This window comes from Struthio camelus, chromosome 25 (assembly GCF_040807025.1).
Source record: "Struthio camelus isolate bStrCam1 chromosome 25, bStrCam1.hap1, whole genome shotgun sequence".
Lineage (NCBI taxonomy): Eukaryota > Metazoa > Chordata > Aves > Struthioniformes > Struthionidae > Struthio > Struthio camelus.
In genome coordinates, this window is record NC_090966.1 from 7,085,397 (window position 1) to 7,110,117 (window position 24,721).

Here is a 24,721-nt window from a genome sequence, read left to right on the forward strand (position 1 = left end):
AGCGTGGTTATTATAGCCAGCCCTAATATTCCTGTTTCTTTGTTTTGCCTCAAGCTACTGGTGATGTCAGTATGCAAAGTTCAACAAGTTTGTAAATTTTTTTCTTATTGTTCCTCTGGCAGCTTCCTTTTTGGTTGGTACAAGCTTCTTTTTTTTTTTTTTTTTTTTTTGAGTTTCTACCCTTCTGTAGTTTTTCAGAAACATTTTCAAACATTTTGAAGGAAGGGCAAATAGCTTTCTTCTGGACTACTTCCATCCATTGTGTTTTCTCAACTAGGGTGGTATAATAGTAGTTAAATGATTTATTTCCTATTTTGAGAGTATTTCACATATGTTTTACTGTTCATGTACGGGGTTTACAAAATGTGTCTGTTGTTTTGCGGAGCAGAGTGTATGATGATCTACAATCAAATGTGAATTTTATTCCTTTAAATGCTATCATTTGCCTTGCTAACAATCAAAAAATAATAGGATGGTCAGTCATGGTTCATCAGGAAAGAATTTAATGAAGATATGAATGATGTGACATCTTTGCCTTTCTATAGATAACAGATCAATTTTACAACTGATCAGTAACATAGCACACTCTAAGTCATTTGACATTATGGACATGTTTTTCATATCTTACCTGAATGTTATTGAAAAAGAAACTTAGCTTGATATTTTCAAAGAATTGGGTTATTTAAGGGGATTGTGTTCTGGTTTGTAATTTTGTTCTGGATGTTCATTTGAGTGGAGTTCGGGAAGTCAAATTTTCAGTACAAAAGATCATATTGTATTCCCACCAGACAGCACTCTGGGCCCTCTGACCACTACTTCATAGCTGGGTTTGCTGCATACTTTGAAATGAATGTATCACTTTCTTTTTTTCCCACTATGCTTACAGCATTAATTCTATTACAATGTGTTGTTCTGCTTGCAAAACTTTCTCTCTTAATCCTTAGGATTGCTGTAAACGGAGATTTGTAAATTGTATGCTATCAAATATTGTTTTAATCCCACATTTAAACAGTTTTTTTTAATATGTGCTTGTTCTACCAGTGGATTAACTTCCTTAAAGGGCGAGTGAATGCAAATGTGTGCACACATGCACAGAGTACATGGTAAAGCAAAATATCCAACAAAAATAGCAAATATAGATCAGGAGCTTCAATCCTAACTAATGATAGGAAGGATGAAAGGGAACAAGTATTTTAAAGCTTGTTGAATCCTTTTTTATTAGTCAAGCAAACTGGAAAAAGAAGTTAGAACAGCAAAATTTTACCTATTAATTCAAAATTAAAAAAAAAAAAGCATATCTAATTGAATGCCTAATGTATGTACCGTGTTTCCAGTTACTGAACAAAGAACTGATGATAGTTTTAAAGTACATAGTGGAAATAATATAGGCAAATACCTAGCGACTGAAGCAGAAAGTATATTGCATGACTGTTGAGAATGGAAATGTATGTTTTGTTGTGTGTAAAAGAATCTTAGTAAATAAGCCAATCTTATTACTTCATACAAAAGAAAAATTATTTATCTACTACTGCTTTTAAAGAGGAATGGAGTGAATGGATCCTTTGCAATATCAGATTGTGTCTTATATCTTCTCTTCAACTTCCTTAACATGGGATGCAACAACTTTTCCATCCACCACTTCCTCGACAATTGTCTTGATCTTTCTAGTTTTCGTAGGATCTAAACATCATAAACAAAGTATTTATTAAAGTGCTAAAAATTGCAAAATGGAATATCATGCTTACATAAACAGTTCCATCCCTTTTCCTTTCGGATTGATTTCTTGTTATGATGAACTTTACGATATAGTTAAATCAAAGAGCATGTATTATTTTAGTTACAAGAATGAGTTTAAAAGTAATATTATTAGGACATTTCACCCCCCATGCAGACATCACTGAGAATTCTGCAATGACGAATTACTAATTCTGTATCTACTAGTTTTACTACTTAGATAAAACAACTGTGTATATATAATTAACATGTGCACACATTAATATTGATTTGAAATTAATGCAGGATTGTTATAGCAGTTGTAAAAATAAATTTTATTCGGTCAAGATCTACCTACCCTGAGAAGAATCCAATGACTGTGTTTGTGATTTGGACCCGGTCAAAGGTGAGCTTTCAAATGTAACTCCCTGACCTGCACTCCTAAAAATAAATCATAGACAGATGTAATATTGCAGAATGTTTACCAGGATCAGGAGAAATAAGATTATTTTTCATGTCAGCATTCATAGATTAATGTAAATTCAGAGCAGAATGGCTCAATCTCCTCAGATAGATACATGTTTAAAGAAGAGCTACCAGCTCTAATTATTTCAACATCTTTGTATCTTACTGTCTTTTGGTCAACAGACCACTTGTTTATACCTCCTCCTTTTCCCTGAAAAGGATATTGCTATAGAAATTAAAACAAAGAAGATTTTGTGTAAATTTGTTACTTACACAAACTCGCCGTCTAGCAAGCGACGATAGGTCTCAATCTCCATTTCCAGACGGGTCTTGATGTCTAGAAGTTGCTGATACTCGGCGTTCTGGCGCTCCATATCAGCCCTGACCTGAAACAGCTGAGACTCCAGATTCCCAATCTGAAGTTGCATTTGTGAAAGTTGAGCACAGTAACCTCCTTCTGTTTCTGCCAAAGTGTCTTCAAGGGATTTTTTCTGTGTAAGAAGGATATCAAGTAAACTCTGACTAAGAAGAAAAAGCATTCTTTAAAAATACAAAAACAACTAACATGGTTTAATGAGAATAAGTATAGCTTCATTACTAATAGATATTTATTTTTTTTTCTTAAAGCGAAATACTAGTTTGAAAACTGGCCTTCTTACAAATGTCTTTGCACTGAATGTGATCATAAAAATTAATCTGCTTTATGATGTGCTACTTGCAATCCAATTACAGATATTACTGCTATTTAGGAACTAACAAGAATGCAGAATTTAATTGGAAATAAATGCAAATCTTAAGTTCTATAGAACTGTAGAGGATTTAACAACATTTTTGAAGTTGGAAAATTGGCACTGACTAGGTAGCAGCTTCCCCTCAACATACCATGGCAAGTTGAGATTGTAGTTCAATTTCCAAGCTCTGAAGAGTCCGTTTCAGATCTGTGATCTCACTCTTTCCTGACTGAAGCTGCTCAGTATTGGTGGAGATTTCCCTTTTCAGCTCCCCACTCTGAAATGTCAAGGAAGAATAGAGTGTAATTTAACTGTTCCAAATATCAGTCATTTTTACATGTATTTGACTGAATTTGCTATCTCTGTGGTGGTTACTTTTTCATTGAACCATGCTTCAGCCTCTTTACGGTTTTGCTCAGCAATGACTTCATACTGCCCTCTCATGTCATTCAAAAGCTTGGTGAGGTCAATTCCTGGAGCAGCATCCATTTCAACACTGACTTGGCCAGCTGTACTGCCTTGGAAGCCCTGTAGCTCCTGGAGAGATTTAAAGAAAGGACAAGATTCAGGTAAGTAAGTGCTGTGGTGGTAGTATATAGCCAGACTAAATCAAAGAACTGACTTCTGAGTTGATTTGGCAAGGGCAAAGCATGAAAAGGTCAATTCTGCAAAGTAAAAATCTAGGAAAAGTTTAACTTGCTGGGCAAGGATTCCGCAATAACTAACCATACGTGAAGTTACTTCTTGCATTCTGATAAAAATTACTTCTCAATATTTCTAGTGGCAACACTGAGAAAATCAGTAATACCGTATCATCAAGAACCCAAAGCTTGTCTGTGTGCTTCTTTCCCTCTTTCACTTAGTAAACTCAAAAAAAGAACAGCAAACAAAACAAACAGTGAAAACGAGTAACTATTCCTGGCATAAGTAAAGGAAATGTTTAATATTTCACATTTTCTTCTGCCTTGTTTTGATTTTATGGGAAAAAAAAATACCTCTTCATGATTCTTCTTGAGATAAGTCAGTTCCTCATTCAGGCTTTCAATCTGCATCTCCAAATCAGCTCTTGTCAAGGTCAGCTCATCAAGAACTCTACGTAGACCATTGATGTCAGCTTCCACGCTCTGGCGAAGAGCCACTTCATTCTCATATCTTTAAGGAAAGTCATTAAACAGGCTTTTCATGTGGTTAATAGGGTCAAATGCAAACTACTGCTATGTAATTATATAGCTTTTGCTCTAAATTCTTAATATATATATATAATTATCATAATGTTCAATAATTACATTAGTATTCTACAATGAAAGAAATATTTAAAAATTTTTAGAATATTTAGAAATCTTTGCTTAAAATACTAGTAAAACTTTCTGTAATATTAAGATACACTTACTTCAGTCTGAAATCATCAGCAGCCAGTCTGGCATTATCGACCTGCAGAATAATTCTTGCATTGTCAATAGTCGCATTTATGATCTGGAATACAAACAATTTCCAGAGAATGACTTCACAGCCTGATGGCTTTACAGGTCAATATAGCTATTTACATAACTAATTCTAAATATGATTATAAAATTAAATCTAACTTGTTAGACTCTTATACAGCGTACTGTGAAAACATTTAGGACAAGATTTTCAGTTTCTGTAAGTCAGGATGCTTCATGTAATGGAAAAATACCAGTTTGCGTTCTGTGACCATCTAGTTCATAATCTCTGAAGGGCTTGCTGGGTAGTCTCTCTATTTCAGGAACTGAATTTGTGATACAAGAAATAAGAAACTTACTACATTTAAACATTTTAAGCAACAAGAGTTTGCACAGCTGGATTCTATCACTGCTGTCTTTATTCAAATTAGGCCAAGTCGGTTCACAGCTTTAAGTGTGATACAGCTACAGAATTGCAGTTAATATGCAACAAAAAATTCAACATAATGTGGTACCAATGCAGCGTGACAGAGGATTATTACAAGCATCAGTATGTAGAATAACTTTGCTCTCAGTTTCCGAAAGAAGTTTGTTGTTTTTATCCAAAATATTGCTACATGAATTGCAAATGCAAAAGACGCAATAAATACATTGCTTCGGTACCTTGTTTCGGAGATCTTCAATTATTGGATAGTACTTGCTATAGTCATTCCCAGATCCAGGGATACCAGCACCAGGGCCGTTTTTCTCATACCACTCTCGTATTTTGCGTTCCAAATCATTATTGGCCTCCTCCAGAGATCGTACTTTGTCCAGATAAGCTGCCAGACGGTCATTGAGGTTCTGCATGGTTTCTTTTTTTGAGCCAGAAAGAAGGCCACCATCCCCACTGCCGCCGCTGCCACCACCACCAGTGCCAAAGCTGCCTCCAAAACCAGTGCCTGAGCCACTACCAAAACCACTTCCTAAACCTCCACCAAAACCGCTGCCTAAGCCGCTACCATAGCTACCTCCTAAACCACTGCCAAAGCCTCCGCCAAAGCCACTGCCTAAACTGCTTCCGAAGCCTCCACCTGAGCTACCCACAAAACCGCCACTGAAACCAGAGCCTGAACCAAGCATAGAGGCAGCACCAAAACCTCCACCAGATCCACTACCAAAACCAAACCCGCTTCCCCCAAAGCCTCCTCCGCTGCTAGAACTAGACATTCTCATAGATCCCCCCCCAAGCCCACTCCGAGATGAGAATTGCCGGGATCCACCACTTGTGCGCCCAGAAAAGGCCATGGTGTTCCTGGTGCCCTAATCTACTATGCTAAATGCACAGAGCAGATCAGGCCAGATGAGAGAACGGTTTAGCCCTTATATGGAGAGCGTGGTGGGTGTTTCAGTAGTAGTCCCCGCCTCCTAACAGATTCTTTAATTCTTTTTTCCTTTTCTTTCTGTCTCACTCTCTTTTTGTCAGGGGGAAGGCAGTTTAGTATATCCTGACCAAACTAAATGACATGTGCAAATCTAAATTGTTCATGGGAGCGGAAATCTAGTACCCTCCAGGTATTTGCTTTATGAGGAAGGATGGGTGGAGTAGTAGACATCTCGATAATGTTTTGCCATGTGCAGTAGAGCACCTAAATTTCTTTTCACATTTAAATCCATCCTGAATAATTTTTTTGTCATTGGATATTCACCCTCTTCTTGGTTTAGAGCTATTATTGTAGAAGCATGCTTGAGGCAGGAGAATGATCCCTTTCATATCATACTTCCTGTGTGCATGTCAAAAATATGTTTCTCTTCATAATACTTTTATGATGCATTTTACTGAACCTCTACCAGATTAACATTCCCTGTATGCTTGTTAAGAAGTAAGAAGAGTGGTCCAAAAAAGTGCATGAAGAGGCTTACAGACCGTCAGTGATTTGCCTGTTGATCATTAATATGAAAACATCAAATATACTTCATTATCCTCAACTTAATTTGTAATTTTGTCTTCTGTCCTAAACCTTTAGGCATTGAATCATCTCTGTAAGGGTTGGAATACCGCTTTCTGTGTCTAGTGCTGAAGCTAACAGTCCTTTTACAACATAAGTATAATATGCTTAACTTTTACCAACAATTTATACTTTTACGACGTAAGTATAATATACTTAACTTTTACCAACAATTTATACTTTTGAGCTGAAAAATAACCTTTGTTTCTTTTAAATGTTTTCCTAGTATCCCAGAATGAGGTAAATGATCTCTGCAGTGGCTGAGGGTTTCAAATCTTTTTGAATTGTAACAGCTCTTCTTTGTGCTTAAAGGGAGAGAGGGGATTTCTGAGACACCCTTTTAGGTGTGGGGAGAAAAACAGACCATCAGGTTTTTATGTGATAGTGACTCGCTGGTCCTCTTATGTGCGGTGCTCCAATAGTATGTCTGTTTTTCAGTCTTTTATGTTCCATGGGTAGCCAGATGCAGACATTGTAAATTCTAGCAAATTAATGAAACTGTAGTTCTTTCCCATCTGCACTGTTCCAAGGGTTCACAGAAAAACCTTAACTCAGTTGGCATTATTGTGCAAATTCACGAAGCAGTCACTTACAGTTGCACCTGTATCACTGACTTTTTTTCCATTATATCAGTTGGACATGAAAGTCCAGCTCAGAAACTGCTGACAGTTATTACTGTATTTTGTGCCTTTTCTAATATGAATCGAAAGGTCAGAAGTATCTGTTACAGGTTACAGATTTAGGCATGGAAACTCTTCAAAGTCAATATACTTTTTCTTAAGATGTTATTTCAGTAAACAGAAAATTGATTTTTCTTAGTACTGGCTTAATTATGTCATTGGATTTATCAGCTGAAACTTATTAATTTTTAATTTATCTACATCCATGAGCATAGGTGTTGTTTCTGGCAGAAATGTTTTATTAGTGGTCGATCAAAGATTTAAGTAAACATTTATATAGACACGTATTGATCACTTGGTATCAGTGACTCATTATTGTGAAAGCTAATGATTATTTTCTTTGGCAACTCTTTATGTACAGTAAATAGCAGATTGGATAAGTGACATGTCAAAAGGGAGAGTTTTTTGTGTTGATGTTGTCAAGACGAAAAGGTAGACTCCTTGAACTGAAGGTCTGGACATGGCATACTAGACTAGCAGTCCGTGGGAAAGGCTACATGCAGTTATTAGTAGAGAAAGATTTTATAGGCAAAATGTATTCTTACTGATAAAATATCTTTACTTGTTTAGTTCTTGGTGATAAAAAAAATTCATAGAGTGAAAAATAATAAAATGACTTCTTAAATGTTACATTTTAATTTACGATGATCGAAATTGACATTTCTGATTTATTAGAAAATCAGTTTTTACTGAGGTGAGGCTACATTGCATTTGAATGGTAGTTCAACTTCAGAAAAGATGCACTGAATCAATATTTTAAAATACTTTTTAAAACAAATCTACTTTCTATGTGCTAGAACATAAGAGAAAAAAATAGACTGCGAAATCTTAGATGGCAATTTAACTCATTTACTTATTAAATAGAGAATGTATCATCTAGTAAATTATTTCTCATAAAGCTTTGATGAAGCGTCCTTCAAGCTATCAGAAATAGCAGATACCTTCTTAAACTTGTCTTCTGTCAATATGTTGAAAGCATGAGAAAACTTAATGAATCAGACGTTGAAGCAAACTATCTGGAGGAAAGACGAGAAACTTCTCATAGTGCTTTTAGAAGAGTGGACCACTATTAAAAGTGTGTTAAGCACATGAGCAAATTTTGCCCCATGTCTTCATTGGATGACTTTCACCAGTTTAGCGCTTTGAGTTTCTTAAAAACTTCACTAGTAAACATTGCTTCAATATTTTCAGAATTGAATTTAAATTATTTTAATAGCTCTAGTAAATTTGTGTTGTAAGTCATTCAGCTTTCAAATTTATACTGAGCAAGTCTTTTTAATATAATTAAAAAAAATCTAATTTAAGTAAAAACTTACACTAGAGTTTTTATCTATCTTGGAAATAATAATACCTTTATAAAATGCTAATTTCTATTTTTTCATCTAGTCGCTATGTCAGTAAACCCAAAATCGTTTAAAGGATATTTTATACTTTGTAACTTAGTGATACAAAACATTATTTTTATTAATACTCCCACAGAAAAAAAGAAGTAGGTTATTTGACATTTGATGATTTGACATATTTCAACCTTTGTTGATTTCAGAGGGAATTAGATTGAATCCTTTATAATCATGTAGTTTTGGTATCAGCTCCAAGAAGCTGTCTCCTTTGTGCTGGTGCTGTTTATATTGCCTCTTCAATCTCATTGATCTGAGAGGAGACGACCTTGCCGTCAACCACCTCCTCAACAATTGTCTTGATCTTCTTAATTTTACTTAATTCTGTTAATAAAATTGAACAGTGAGTTAATTAAGTGCAACATATACTGACAGAATAATATTACTAGAGTCCTAGCAGCAATTCCACCAGTTAGAAAATATAGAAAATATAGAAAGGCATCATTTCGTTACACAGTTGCTGTGAAGTAAACTTTGTGGGGATTCAGGTTATGGTTTCAGGTCCTTCTGCTGTTAGCCATGATGTTATACGGGACATCGTGTTGAATAGCTCCCCTGTCCCTCCGTACCGACCTGATAGCTTCAGTTTAGCAGCAACCTGGTAGACCGAAAAACTGGAAATATTCTTATATTGAAAGGGATATTTTAAAACTAGATGCTTTATTTAGGAACCTAGTCTCCCTGTGTAGTCAGTGGAAAGGAGTAAATGCTTCTGAAGGCCTACAGAGAGTAACTGAGTAGTTCTCTGTTACTCTGTTGGCTCTCTAAGGAGCCTAGGGTTTTAATTTGGGCACCTGAGTTATATACGTAAAGCATGGTTTGTATAATCCCTGTAGGTTATCCAAACAGTTGATTGCTTTCTTAGCTTAAGATTTCACTGGTTGAATATTTGCTGTGAAACTCCATTATTCGTTTTATATTAGGCTAATTAATTCCTTAACGTTTCAACAGGGAGCCATCAAAAACATGGAAGTTTATGTGACGTACCTTTGTCAGCGTCCGCTGTAGCTGTATCCACTTGGAAATGCCTGTTCAAATTAATACATCAAAAAAGATAACTATCTGGTGCTTAACATATTGAAGAAACATCTTTATATGTTTCTTGTACATTTAATTAACATAGTTCATTTCATTCCATCAAGACATTTAACCATGTATTTAAATCAGTTTTCCCTTTTAAAGTAAAATTTGTTAAGCGTGATCTATAGGCGAAATTAATCTGCAGTCCAGTTTCTGCAGTGTTAGGAGTTCAGCTCATGCAGATATGCCCAAACTAGTGCCTGAGCCGCAACTGCTATGCATGGAGAGTCTTGTGGGGAAGTATCACTCTCTGCTTGCCCTGTTCTATACTTTTGCGTAGTTGTTTGCTTTCTTTCACTACTGGATATGGGGTACTGGAACAGCTGAACCTTTGGTGACAGCTCACCTGACCCTCTTGCATTTTTAAGTAGCTTGGCTCCCAGTGACACAGGTGCAGCAGCAGAGAATCCAGCGCAGGCTGCAAAATGTGCCGTAGACTGCAAGTAAAGGTCAGTCTGCTCGTGCTGCATGCCTTGCTCTAACGTGACTAGGTGCCTGCAGTGCCTAAACCAGTTTAAAAAAATCTAGCCCTGGTTAGCCTGCCTGCAGAAGCTACAGTCCTTACAGATAGGGAGAAGTTGATACAGAATTGCATCACTTGGTACCACCTGGTGTTGCTTCTGACTTGTCCGCGTATGGGATGCCAACACCTGTCTGGCTACTTAGCTGAAAAAGAGTAACAGGACATAGCAGTGTAGAGGTCACAGCTATAAACTCAGCTGACTTCCACAGCAGCCTCTGAAACAGAGCAGGAACTGCAGCCTGCTCTGTATCGACGACTGAGAACTGAGCAACAAGCAGGTGGGTTTTTTTTTCCCCCAAACCAGTTACCAAATGGCAGATTTTACCACTTTCACCTTTGATTAAGGTAGGGTAGTGCCACTCATGTTGTTTCAAACATTGACCAGTTCAATGTTGTAGCGTAAAAAGCATTTTAAAAAGGACAAGAGAACCATTGTAATTATTATTTTACTATTGCCATTTGTGAGGGAATTTTAAAAATTATTTACTGTTTTAACATGAAGAAACATGAAAAGATTAAACTACGCATAGTAGTGGTTCTGGTTTAGAGTATTAAACGTTCTCGGTTTACGTTTTCTGACGTTCATTCTTACTGATGTCATCCAGGCAGAGAATGCAGCTGTATCAGTAGGCTATCCCGTATCAGCAGTGACACATTTTAAAACGTAGAAGCATCTATAACCCTTTTATTATATTGGTTACAAGAGTAAGTCTCCGGCTTTCTTTCTCCTCTCTCTTCTTGGGCTTACTGTCGAATTTACTATAAACAGTATTTACAATTTTGTCTGCTGTCATGTGAAACTGAATTGATAAGCAAAAAGCATTTAACTCAGTTGCTCACCCGCTGTCCTCTCCTTCCAGTAGGCGGCGATAGGTGGCAATCTCCATCTCCAAACGTGTCTTGATATCCAGCAATACACTGTACTCATTGCTCTGTGCTGCCATGTCAGCCCGGATTTGTCTCAGTTGAGCCTCTAAATTGGCAACTGCTTCCTGTATTTGAGCTAGCTGATGACTGTAACGTGCTTCAGTTTCAGCCAGGGTATCTTCTAAAGACTTTTTCTATAGCCGACAAAAAGAACAGGAGATTTTGGCAGATGTATTATTCAGGAGGATACATCTTTATATTAAAATTACATTTAGATTGAAAAACCTCACAATTTCTGTATTTATCTGTGTAATGATCTGCTAAACACATTCCTGATTTCAAGTACCATGTTAAGGTGGGTCTGTAATTCCAGCTCCATGCCCTGAAAGGTCTGTCTCCGTTCTGTGATCTCTCTCTTTTGGCTTTGCAGCTGTTCGATATTGATGGCTACTTCCTGTTTCAGGTCTTCTGTCTGAAACAGAAAAAATGGAAGGACTGAAACCCAGAACTAAACATACTTGAGGATCTTGCTGATGTTTTAAGTAACTGAGCCGTACCTGTTTTTCAAATTGTTCTTTGGCTTCTTCACGGTTCTTTTCTGCCATTTCTTCATATTGCTTTCTCATGTTTTCCATAATAGTTGCAAGATTGATACCTGGAGCAGCATCCACCTCTACGTTAACTGTGCCGCCCACCTGTTTGCGCAATCTGTCAACTTCCTGCAACAATGAGGATTGTATTAGCATCAGTTGAAGTGGACTTTTAATCCTGCATATTGGAAGCAAATTCAAAATCCACAGAAATAGAAGTGGTTCTTAAATCTTAAATAGCACCTCAGGGAAAGATAACTTAATCACCTCATAAATATTGTATATTGCATCTTATGTTAGAAAATTTTACTTATTTTGTAGCAAGAAATCTTATCTCATCTATAAACATATTATAAAAAGATGATTTCCTCAGGGCCACATCCGTGAAATGACTATACAAGTCATGGTTCCCATCTGTATGCTTTTGTGTTCAGTAAGAAATCATAAACCACAAATTATTCTTAAGAAAAACCTTCACTCCTTAATTTCTGGAGCTGTTCAGCATTTGATGCCTAATAACTTGGATTTAACTTAGTGCCACATAGAGTTATACTGCTTCTGGAAAATTTTACAGATGCTTCAGTGCAGCACAGCACAGTTTTGAGTAGGTGCACCAGCTTTCTTAAATTCTAGGTTGACTATTTCTAATACAGTGCTTAAAGAACATTTTTTCTGCAGTGTAACAAGGAATTTCATAGAGCGGATACAATGACTTAATTACTAAGGGTAGTAATCTCAAAGGAAAGCTTGGGCATATGCCGTAATTCAGATTGTGTTAGCCTTTAACAGTCATCTTTAATGTAAAATTTCTGGTTTATATCTTTACTTGAAAAAGGGGAATAAATAATGGTAATTTAACCTTCTTATCTTTGCAGGTCTTTGAAATTATAAATGCAATGCTGAGGGTGCAATTCAGTTTGAGCTTAGACTCCTAGCAGATACTTAGTGGAGATATCTAACTTGCAAATATTTCTGCATGAGCCAGAGCTCCTAATAAGAAAAGCAGAGACCAAAGAGCACATAGCATTCACACAGGTAGTATATGAATAGGCAGCTAAATTTTGATATGTTAATCTTGAGCTGAATCCCACCCTAAGTGTCATATTATTTCAGATTAACCATGAAAATTTCATTATTTCTAGTGGAGCTGAATTTATGTATGCCTTTGAAAAAATAATCTCTCCGTGATGATGATCTGCTCTTACCTCGTCGTGGTTCTTCTTAAGAAAAACTAGTTCTTCATTCACACTTTCAATCTGGGACTCCAAATCAGATTTCGTCAAGGTCAAGTCATCAAGGACTCGGAGCAGTCCGTTAATGTCATTCTGTACACTTTGCAAGAGCAAGTGTTCATTCTCAAACCTGTAAAATAAGGCTTGTTCTGTCACCATCAAAATGCAACTAGTTGATGAAATGAATAGCTGCTGCAGCCTTAGTCCTCAAATATTTCTTTTACTGACTTTTGTATTAGAAAAGGTTTGTCTCAAAGTTTTGATTCTCATAGCTAACTTTCAAGACTAAGTATAAATTTTGCCTAAGTAAGTATAGCAAATACTGTAGAATTTTTCAAGGGAATAGAGCAAATGATATTTGCACAGTGCACCTATTCTTTGTTACTATTTAATTGTGTCTTGTTAAAGGCATTTTAGTTCACATATAATTTTTTTTTTCTCCCTTGAAAAATGAAACTGGCTATCTAGAAACTTTCATGAATAACAGGAGCATGAAAGAGAATGTATGGAATGATCATGGAACCTACTTCACTCTGAAATCATCAGCAGCCAGTTTGGCATTGTCAATCTGCAGGACAAGCCTTGCATTTTCCAGCTGTGCAACACCAATCTAAAAAAGAATAGTGAAAAGGGATGAAGCATTGGTGGTAGGATTAGCAGACAAAGCTAATAGATTCTTAAATATTATAGAAGATAACTTTACTTTACATTTATAAACATTGAATTTCTACCAAGAACCAGATTTTTGTTATGTAAAGGATTATTGTACAGATGTATTATATTCTCCAGTGTATTATGGTATGCAGAGAGAAACAAATCTAATTGAAAATTGGAAAGAAAAGGTCTGAGGCAGGGGAAGAAGAGAACAAGAATCTTTGCACATAAATGCACACTTTGTCCTTTCTTGGAAATCTCATTAATACTGCATGTGGCCTTCATCAGCGCACTTAACTTTACTGTCTATTAGTCATCTAGGTTTAAGTTAAATTGCCTTTAAAGCGCATGGAAAGAAATAGTCTTCTCCAAAACGTAAATTATACTGTCATAAATTAGGTTTCTCAAGTAGTTGAGATCATCTGCAATCTGAAAGACATCTGCTTCTAAGGGATAGGTGATAGAACTAGCGAAAAGTAAGAGAGGAAAGATTTCAGGAACTTCACTGGAAACATGAGTTGAAGACAAATCCATCAGCTGATTGCTGTGGAAATAGATTATTTTTTATAGTGGTAATTTGCTATTTCAAGCAGTGACCTATTGCTTTTCTGGGCATTTGGTAGTCTCCAATTCTGAACATTTGGAAAAATGGCCCCTTTTTCCTATATAATGATAAGTAATGCACTGGAAGAGCAGAGCTGAAGCCTATCCTACTGTAAGGTTTGTGTCTGCCCTAGAAAAGAAATGAAATGTACCCAAGAAGATTAAGTAAAATTAAAGAACTGGTAAGTAGATAATGTACCCTTTTGAAAAAAATTGGTAAGGTGTACCTGAGATCTAGCTTGAGAATCAGAGATGGAACTGTTGTATTGTATAAGAGATCTTTTAATACGAATAAATGCATCCTTCGTTATACCGTAGTTTTAGGAGCCATTCATTCTTTGACGTTATTTGAGAAAGTTATTTCTTGAAGGTATGAAGATAGAAACCTTTGAATGTTGGCTTTAGGCCAGATGGAGTTATCATACGTGGAAGACAAAGTCTAGTAGCTGACTTACTGTAAATAAAAGCCCTACCTTATTTAATCACCATCATAGTCATAAAACTACTTCCCCTCTAGTCTGCTTTTTCAGATGAGATTATAAATCATTATTGCTTTCTGGATATTTGCAGTCAGAAATCTTTTGAGAGATGGAGGATTATATATGAATTTGTAAAATATTGTCATTTAATACCAGGCTACTAAAAAAATAAAATCACTGTTTACACAAAGATATTATATGTTTATGTAACAATAAAACCAATTTAAATTATTTGGGCAAATTAGGGGAAATTATAGAATGGAAGAGAGAGTTTTGGATTTTTAGCGTTCCTCAGTCAATTTCTCCTCTCAGGTAGCCTTGAAATGTATTACTTTTCAGGCTTCAGAGTAGAAGTTCAGATTAGAATAACTACATAATATATCTCTTCTCTCCTACCTGCCAAAAAGGTAAAGATTGGAAAAATAAAATGCTGTAACCTGGGACACCTTTGTGATAGGCCATTTAGGATAAATTATGAAAATAATTTTACTATTAATGCTAAATTTCTTCCTTCTTATTGACATAAATAATATCATTTATTGACACTTTCATATGATATGAGGTGATTAACAATTAAATTGTATTTGTTTTGAACATCGTAATAATTGAGACACAAATTATGAGAGTCAGCAGCAGCACTTTCCATACTTTTAGTTTTTTTAGAGCCTTAGGTTTGGTTTACTTTGTCAAGGTGTTCTAAGAACCTCTGAAATAATTAAATGAATTGGAGGACTTGGCTTATATTTTTCATTCTACAAGGATATTGAGGAAATAATTCAATTATATATTATATTCCTTTTAGGAATGCAATTCACTTATATTGGGTGCCAGGATGCAACAGTGTTCCGCCCTGAATACTGTGGCTATCCTACTTAATTTCCGTGTTTCCACTTACTTAGATGTTAAGAAGGAAAGAGGTAATCTTTTTTAAAAAACACTTTGAAATCCACAGATACCAAACTGTATTTTAATGTTTAAAGAACCTTTAGTACTTTCACTAATTAAAATTACCGAAAGCACATGTAATAGAAGATTTTTCAGGTTTTAGATTCCTCACATATGTAGACATACATCTACTAATATAAACTATGTAAAACCAGTCACCATCTAATTTGTATCTGATCAAAGCAAAGTATTTATTGTTCTTAATTGAGACAATTGCAATTTGAAAGATAAATTTTATGCAAGTAGATTATTATGCATATATTTCTAGATGATTATATGATTTCTTACCTTATTTCGGAGATCTTCAATTATTTTGAAGTATGGACTATGGTCATGCCTTATGTCTGAGGTGTTCTTCTCATACCACTCCTTGATCTGCTTTTCAATCTGGGAGTTTGCTTTCTCTAGAGAACGCACCTTCTCCAGATATGAAGCCAAACGGTCATTTAGATTTTGCATAGTTGTTTTCTCATTGCCAGTCAGCAGTTCATCATTACCAGTAATATGAAGCTGGAAGTTATTGCTGAATTTTCCACCAAAGCCTTGTCCGTAGTTGGTGCTGGTAGATATGCGGGTACCATAGCCACCAGCTCCCCCATAGACGCTAGGTGCTTGAAGTTTTTGGATGGCTGTTCTCCTGACAGTTAAGCCACTGACACTGGGTGCAGGAGGATGGAAATGGGAGCTTGAACCCCGCTGAAAGCTTCGGTTAGAGAATGCCATTTGTGTTTTTTTTCTTTGTCTAAAATGAAAGAGCTAAGTCTCCGCAAGTTTAGGACAGCTGAAGTGAAGAGCAGCGTATGCTCTGTAAACCTTTATACTCTATTTCAAGGAGGAAGGATAATAGTTATAAACCCCACCTCTGTTGACACACAATGTAATTGGTGTCAGCACAAATAATATGCAAGATATTGCCCCCGCAATCTGTGTAATGTAAGGGGTTTTTGATCTGTTCATCTGTGTTTGAGAAAAACTCCCCAGGTAATTTGGCTTTCTTTGTGATTATTTTGAATAAAACATAAAATACAAATAAGCTAGTGAATGATTTATAACAGTATATCTGCAGCGGTAGTTTCTTATACCCATGTGCAGTTTATGAAATTAAAATGAGAGCTGGTTATATGTGACAAGGGACTGAAAATATATGTATTTGCAATCAAGTATATATTTCTGTTGAGTAAGCAGTACTCTGGGCCTCAGAACAGTCTAGAACAGTGTATAAATTATTAGAAAGATGGCATTTATAACTACCATGTTAATTTTATTGTACGCCCAAAACACTGTTTGTACTGTAATCAGAAAGTGAATGTTGTAGGGAACTTGCACTGAATATGCATTCACTTAGTATTAGAAACCCTTGCATGTTGAACAAGTTTTCAGTGCAGTTGAAATTAAACAGGAGGGGTATTGCTTTGGAGAAAGTAGTAAGAGGAAGAATAGCGGAAGTCCTCTTTCCTTTGCATATGAGATGCGGAAGTCCATGGAGTGATCTGAGGTGCTGAGATCAAGCTTTCAGCGTTCCTGTGTGACTAAAGTTAAAGCAACGCTAGTTGTTTATTAAGTAATCTCATCTTACTTTATATACGCAGATATAGTTATTTGTGCAGGTGTAAGTGGTATTTTGGTGACAGCACTTAGCTCCTACCTCGTCAATATTCTAGACAAAAATACTATCGACTATATATGTGTTGATATTTGACATCTTGGAGATCACCTGGCTTCTACGTTCGATAGCAGCTTTATCGGAGTGAGTCGAATCCTTGCAGAAGCCATAATAATCATAATGATCATCATAATCATAATAGTAATAATCATAAGCTGTCGCACTCACAGGATTCAAGAAAGTGAAAACTTGACTTTCCTGCAAACCTTCTCCCTCTCTGGGAACAATGTGAAGAGGTGGAGTTTTCTGTACAAAAGTAGTTCCGCTAGTGGGTATTCTATCGGAGAGCTAGATGGCGTGTTCATTGGCAGGAAACCGACTGCCTTTGTTAAGTGGTTTTAAAAAAAACAGACAATCCTATTTCTAATAGCACCGAGGTTCCTAAACTGACAATAGTGTATACCTTTAAGATACTAAATAGAGAAAATGGAAAGCAAGGGAAGAAGCTGATTGATGAGGGGATCATTAGTGCTATTGGAAAGCATGTAGCAGGTGTGCACTGGAACAGATGGTAGGTGTAGTTCCTTGGGGCATTGCACTTACAGTACTTTAGTGTATTATTAATGTAGAGCTAGTCAGGTAGAACAATTAACGCATATTGTTTGTATTGGTGGAGAACAGCTGCTCTGCATACTGATTTCAGACCTTGAGGCAAGGAAATTGATGAAACACTATCTTTGGGGCCTAAAACTGTGTCTTGGCAGTATCTTCAAACTTCTGAGAACCCCTAGGCCTGGAGCGTTAGGAAACCAGTACTGGTCGGTTTTAAAAGTCACTGGTGCTATCCAGCGTAGAATAAAGTTGCCTGCAGGTTATTCTAGATAGTACTGGGGCAAAGCAAATTGTTAAGCTGTCATGCTTAGCTATCTGAAAATGAGTCTTCCAAAGCAAATTGATTAGCGTACAGGGCAGAACGTTTTTTGCAGGAGGATGCTGTTCATCTGCGTGAATTGTCTTTGGACCTTGAACTTTTTGGGGTGGAACCGGTAAGTGTAAATATGGAAAAACAAAGTGCACTAGCCAGATCATTTGGACTGTAACTATAGAAACTCAAGGCAGGTCTTTTATTTATTAAACATATTTAGACTGAGTAAGAATCAATAGAGTCAGTAGGACAGAGCATACACCTTAAAGCTGTTAGAGGAATACAGCAAGAAATCCTGCTACAGTTCCTTCTCTTGGCTATGCCTTTCACTGCCTGCGTGTTTGACAGTATTTCCTGATAACTTATTTAATAGTAAACATTATGCTTGGTTTCTTAGCATTTGTTCAAATTAGTTTCCCTATTACCTTGATGATGTTTTTTCTAAACATCACTATTTGAACATTCCATTTTTTCTTTTATTGAGCAGAAGCCAAAGATCATTTATTGACTTTCATGTTTGCCTCTAAACATAACAGATATCAGCAAAGCTCTAGATTGGCTTCTGTGGGCCAAATTCTCAACCTTTGTATTCGCAACTATCCCACCTCCAAATGGATAAGGAGCTACATCGTTTAAATATCAGAAAAGCAAATTGTATGTGTTGCTAAATTAAAGTCACATGTTTGAAATTTACAGAAATTGGATGCTATTTAGAAATACAAGACTAATATAAAATACTTACATATGAGATTGATAGTGAAATAAAATGCACTGATACATAACAATGTCTAAACTTTTCTCTGACTTCACCTTACACAGTGTTCTGATCAGAATGGACATGAGGACTAGGTAAGACATTTGTCTTGGCTGCTGGCTCTGCTACTTTATGTCTAGCTGAACCTTGAACATTTTTCTTTCCTCCAAAATCTTCTTGATTATTAAGCAAAAGCATTTAAGGCATATGCAATTGGAAGCACAGAGCAATAGTATCATGTAGACTTAGGGTTAAAAGATACTGACTTTTCTTAGTGTTCTTTTTCTTTTCTTCTCCAAGTTGTTTCCTGACAATTTCTCTGGTCTGTATACACTTCTCAATCCAAAAGTAAGCTGAAATATTAGCAGGAATATTTACTAAGATAAAGGTAGATATAATTCATGCCATAGGTGGGTTTTGCTCATGTTTTGGGGGGTTTCTTACAGTTTTTGATTGAATATATCTTGAATGGTTGTGTAAACACCTAATACTGTGCAAATGAACACCAAAGGCTGTATCTACCCTGGTAAAGTACACAAAGGCAAGGCCCACAGAGTGGCGTGAGAACGAGCGGCTTGGGATGGCAGCCATCTCGGCAGCTGTCCTGCTGTCCGTCGGGAGGGGTCGCGGGCCGGTGCTACCTCTCCAGCTACGCCCAGGCACTGGCTGGAAGAACGTTAGCTGGCACAAGTCGAGTCTGTGAGAGGGATGATGGTCCTGGTAGAACAGCATGGATGTCTGTGTGCCAGTGTCTGAACCTGTGGGCTGCCTTATTCACAAAATGGTTGTGACAGAAAATAGTCTAAATAGCTGTTGAGAAGCTTAAAAAAATGTTATATTTTCTGATATCTGCAGTCTTGATCAGTTTTAAAGAACTACTACTACTGCGTAGTAAAACTGATCAGTTTTAAAGAACTACAACGCTTGCTGATGCTTTAGCTGGGCATCTTCCAACTCAAGACTCAGTTGTGAATACACTATAGAGGACAGTCTGTAGAGACATGCGTAGCATTTCCCTTCAGTGATGTGCACGGTCTGAATTGTTTGTGTGCAGCGAAAATAAAACATTCATAGCAACACTAATAACTTATTTCATGAAGAACTCTCACCTGTGTGACAGAAGTTTACTGTATAGTAGAGAGCAATGTAGATAAGTAGTGCGGGGTTAGGATAAAGTGTGCATGCCATTTAGTATTACTCACTATTACTAACCAGTCATGGGAGTTCAAGGAAAAAAAGACACACCCAGCTTTGGTTCTGCGTTTATGCAACCTTTAGGTGTAACATGCTTTTCTTTTGGCTGGTTTAAGGATTTAAGTAAAGAAAAGTCTTTTAGTTCAGGCTTTAGTAATGGCCCATTTTAACAGTGAACAAATCCAGTACTGCCCATTTATTAGTTCCCGTAACTACGTTCCTGATAAAAATTCAGACTTTTTGTCATAAGAATTTGATTCCTGAAGATCTCTTATAATACAATCCTGAATGGTCTTCCACTGTACAAAATATACTCAAGGAGGAAGGAGTTCCTTGTTAAATATTCCAACCATATTCCAGTATTCAATATTTCTGTGTCTGAAAAATTCCCCTCCATCTTTTCTTAATCTATTTGTGAGAAGAAGTTACTTCCTAGGTAAATTTATGGTATACGACGAATTTACAATAAAGGGAAAAATTGTAAGGCAGACTTTCAGGTGAAAGTAAGAGTCAATTTGTCATGTGAGTATGAGTCAATAGCATATTTCAAATTCACATTTTTCTGCCTCAGTGCAGGCAATCAGCCCTGTGTGCGTTGCTATTTCTTTTAGTCCTAATTTGGAAATCAAGAGTGATGTGTTCCGTAGTACGTTTGCCTTAGAACTCTGTGGCTGATACGCTGCAAGATGGCTGTCTGTGATGATGTCTTACTGTTCTTGATCTTTTTTCACTCACATAGCCATGAGGCAACTGCCCTGAATACGCATGAAAAAAGGATAACTCCAAAGAAATTATTAATGTATTTACAGCAAGCGTAGTAAAAAGATGAAGGTTATAAAAGTATATAGTCAGTTGTAAATACCTCCATTTTTTTCAGCTATTTTCCATTTAATATTTGCATTGTGGGATGAATGAAAATGAATACTTAAGACAATTCTCCACCCTGAAGACAAACCGTCTTCAAACTATTCATTAGTACAAATGCACCCTAGAATGCCTCTGTCTCTCAACAGCACGCAGTAGTTTTGTGTTTTGCAGACTGTGATCCAGGAGTAAGTACTGTGCAGCAAACTAGATTGAGAAGGCATGAGTTCCTTGATCACTGAAACTGCAGGGAACAATGATCCCTGTAATCTGCAGGAAGATCTCTTCCTTGGAACTTGTAATTTGAATGTGGCCCATTTTGGTCTCTTTTATCTGGGAGCCACTAAATGTGAATGGTATAACTGAGTGAGGTTCACTGGAAAAAAAGTTTTCTCACTTTTGCCATTGCTTAGATCCTCTTATGAGAAAATTTAAGTCCTTCCACGGAATCAGTAGTTGGTGCTTTTCCAAGGTACAAAAAGAATTATGACGAGATCAGATGAGATAAAGGACCAGAGGATGTCATTAACTCAATTGGCTTCACTTAAGCCCTGAACATTTGCAGTGCCAGATCTTGCACAGTCTTCCTCATACATATTTTTTTTCCTAACTTCCATCACCTTTTTGTCTTTCATCCAATGAAAATTTGTCTTAATCATCAAAATAGTTCACCTTATTTCTTTGCTGCTGGGAGCTTGGACCAAAGAGGTAAATTCAAAACATTACTTTAAATAATATGATATTTACAGAAGTGTGCCAGATCTTAGAGAGGGGCATAAGACAGTGTATTGGATGCATCCTTCCCCAACCACAGGTTGCAAATGAAAGTTTTCAGGAGCTGCCTGCCTTTCCTGTCTTTGTTGCTCTCTTCAAATAGAATCAGATATTAGTGCCAACAGTAACAGCTTCAGGCCATACAAATGAACCTTCTCTTTTTTTCTCCCCTAAAAGTATCATAAATATCACCTTTAATATAATCTAAAAGAGTGCCAGGCAGGACTTTTTCCCTGTAAGAATTATGTGCAACTGAGGTGTCAGTGGACTGAGAAAACCAGTAAGCTGGAGAATTTTACATTTTTCCTGAATGTGACAGCAACCATTGCCAATATTTGATGAATTCTTGTGAACCTGAATTTGTGGTTTGTATATCAAACATTTAAACCTAGTATAGTGCTGTGATAGTTCAGTATGCATGTGAACATCTTACATATTTGTATGATGCAGAAAGCAAATGCAGTATTCATGGCCTTCTGCAAATATATTATATGTATTGATAGTACAACAGAAAGGATATATACAAACACACTGTGTTGCATACAGTTGCATTTGTACAGAATACTTCCCCACCTTTTTTAAGAAACAATCCTGGTTGCAGAGACCTCGCTCGTATCGGCCTTGGGACCAGCCAAACCATTCTGTTTTCTCAGAGTTTAGTCCCGCTCATAATGGTCATGAGTTGCATGACGACTGCATCTTTTTGTTTGAGGACCACAACCGTAAATCATCCTTTCAGTATATTCCAGTGGCCCCATGGCATCCCTTCTCCCAGGGTTTGTATAACCACAGACACACTATGGGGTGCTTTACAAAGAGAAGAAACCTAGAATATTATCCCATTGCATCAGGCAATGCAATATTGAGAAAGATAAGAAGTAAAACAGGGCTACAGTACATCTCAGCAGTACCCTCGAGAAAGTAGTGTACCTTTCAATACGCAAATACTTCAGCAGAAATCTTGAGTTAAAATTTTTTACTTAGCCTGAGGAGTCTCGCAGAAGGCACAGATAGCAAAAGCAGTGGTGTCTGGGGTAATGCTTAGGCATAGCAGTCTGATTTTCATGCCATTTAGAGCAGAAACATATTGTATATATGTGTATTTGTCACTAGAGGCCACCACATACCTTCTTAAAACACCTACGTGTGCAAATTTGCTATTTACTACTAGCAAATCCATGCTGCAACTTGAGTGTGGTTAATGAAATTCGTGTATTACATAATGAGATTTTACCTAATACCCATTTCTCTGGTCCTGTATCCAGAAGAAAAAAATTTTGTATAACTCTTGTGGCCAAATGCTTAAAGTACTATTTATCTGCATAGTCACCAGTGTAATTACAGAGAGTCTGGTGTTGTGTGTGACTGTGAGCTTGTAAGCAACGGCAACAAGTGTTATCTGTCTTTCTACATCTTGAAAGCTGTATTTGTAAGGACAGGAATGTTCTTTATCCCTTAGAATGGTGCCACTTGCTTTATGATTGATGCTCGAGTATCTTTTAACTTTTAGATAACAAACATTTTAGAGATTGATGAAGCGGTTTTGGGTTTGTGTGTTTCTTTTTTTCTGCAGCAGAATGCCAACGTTCCCGCAGTGTCTTGGTAAGTGGTGTGAGACTGTTCTGTGGTGAGACTGACTTAAGAAATAGAGCCTGGGCATTGAAATGGCTTCAAAAATGGGTTAGTTGCCTCAGTAATGTGTTCAGAAAAGGAATGAAAGAGGTGATTTTCTTTTTTTCTGTACTAGTTGCTTTGTGATCACAAGTTTCTGTCCACTTGCAGCAGCATCACATATTTATTGCTCTGAAATTGCTCTAGTAGGAGTTGTTTCCTCTTCCAATTTGTTTTATGTATTTTATGCTGCTGCTTCTTCGTTAGAGGATAAATAGAAGTTAATAGTCTGATTCTTTTAGAGAAAGAGTATTAGCTTTGGGCTCACATCTATGCTTCCTGAATCATTCTTGTAAGAACTACTGTGTTGTTACCGCGTCTCTCTTGTGAGTGCCACAGGCCTGCGCTCTGCCCACCGCCACAGTCAACTTATTTCCTTCTTCTTTTCCCTGCCTGTTCCAAACAATTATTCCTCTAAATTAAATTTTATTCTTCTCAAATTGCATTCCTCATTTTTGTTGCTCTCGCCAGAGCCTAATAACAGCCTATCAAAACAACTCCTTTTGACTTGTCCTTGCCATATCGCAAAGCAAAAAATTTACCCCTGCAGTCCAAATAGTGCTTGAAACTGTCTTTACCACAGCTGATGTTTTGATTTTATGCCTTTAAGCTTCTGATGCATATTCAAGCTCCTAAAAGGCAATTTAATGTTTAGAAGAAGCAGCAATGCACCCCTCTCAGCAGTAGGGCATGTGTAGTACTTTATCATCTATGAGTTTCATAATAAGGAGAGTCCAAAACTCAAGTATAAATCCATTGATACTTATTTTTAATGTAAAATTTTACAGACAATTAGTTGTTGCCAACCCCTTGATGTATGGCTCAAGTAGATCCTTTCAATGTAGTCATACAATTAAAAATTCCCTAAGAATACAACTTCAAAAGAAACACCTGCAGAATTTTATACTGAGGAAGGAATGATGAGGAAGCAATACATAGTAAGGTAGACCCCAAATTATTTCTGATTTCACAAAGCCGAATGTACCATAAAGTCAATAATTATGATGCTTTTGCTGCATAATTTAGGAAGTGTGTGTTGGGGGGGTGCAGAGCAGGCCTCTCGAGCATTGCTCTTTACTTGCTTTCTGTTTATATAGATCCTTCCCTTTACTGAATGATTCATACACAGGAACTGGCATCTCCTAGCAAAACTCTAGAAACCTTTATAGGTCAGGGTGTGGACATTGTGAAATGTTTTACTTGGTCTTCCACCTTTTCTCTCTGTTTCGATAATAGCATGCAAATTGTGATTTTGACAGTTTTAAATGCTACGTTTTGTTTTCTTCTCTTATTGAAATGACTTGATTAACTTTTGCAAGACTGCCGTCCATATTAAGAAGGCAAGAATTATGCATTCTAGCGAAATATCTTGTTTATAAGTAAGAAATAAACCTGCCGATGTGTGGCTGCATCACCAGAAAAAAAGTATGATTAATAGCACAAACCATTACTGCATTACCTCATTGCAAACTTCTTCCAAAGGATCAACAATTCACTTACCAAAGCTGCTTGTTGTAATATACCTTAATAAGTTTTAACATTTCTACAAGTGAAATGAGCCATGACTC

The 24,721-nt window shown here is 36.7% G+C and overlaps 2 protein-coding genes and 1 long non-coding RNA gene across 6 annotated transcripts in view; 1 reads left to right on the forward strand and 2 right to left on the reverse strand.

Moving 5' to 3' along the window:
* The window catches only part of LOC138062203 (uncharacterized), a 63,693-nt gene that overhangs the window by 16,029 nt on the left and 22,943 nt on the right, over positions 1 to 24,721 (forward strand). For 2 of the 4 annotated variants that reach the window (XR_011136296.1, XR_011136293.1), the window contains exon 3: positions 3,366 to 3,926. The exons of the other annotated variants lie outside the window; for them this stretch is intronic. This is a non-coding gene — a long non-coding RNA (uncharacterized lncRNA). Of the gene's footprint in view, positions 1 to 3,365; positions 3,927 to 24,721 lie in introns of those variants that run through there. 4 annotated transcript variants of the gene reach the window in all.
* Positions 272 to 6,441, reverse strand: LOC104152438 (keratin, type I cytoskeletal 12). The gene is made up of 8 exons (XM_068919128.1): positions 4,994 to 6,441; positions 4,300 to 4,382; positions 3,905 to 4,061; positions 3,285 to 3,446; positions 3,061 to 3,186; positions 2,452 to 2,669; positions 2,072 to 2,154; positions 272 to 1,680 (listed from the first exon to the last, which is right to left on the reverse strand). Exons 1-8 carry the CDS (start codon positions 5,615 to 5,617, stop codon positions 1,583 to 1,585), a joined length of 1,551 nt encoding a protein of 516 aa, XP_068775229.1. The 5' UTR covers positions 5,618 to 6,441; the 3' UTR covers positions 272 to 1,582.
* On the reverse strand, positions 7,212 to 16,171 carry KRT20 (keratin 20). Its single transcript, XM_068919117.1, has 8 exons — positions 15,657 to 16,171; positions 13,215 to 13,297; positions 12,661 to 12,817; positions 11,423 to 11,584; positions 11,212 to 11,337; positions 10,839 to 11,059; positions 9,383 to 9,423; positions 7,212 to 8,719 (listed from the first exon to the last, which is right to left on the reverse strand). The coding sequence occupies exons 1-8, from the start codon at positions 16,089 to 16,091 to the stop codon at positions 8,622 to 8,624; spliced, it is 1,323 nt and encodes a 440-aa protein (XP_068775218.1). The 5' UTR covers positions 16,092 to 16,171; the 3' UTR covers positions 7,212 to 8,621.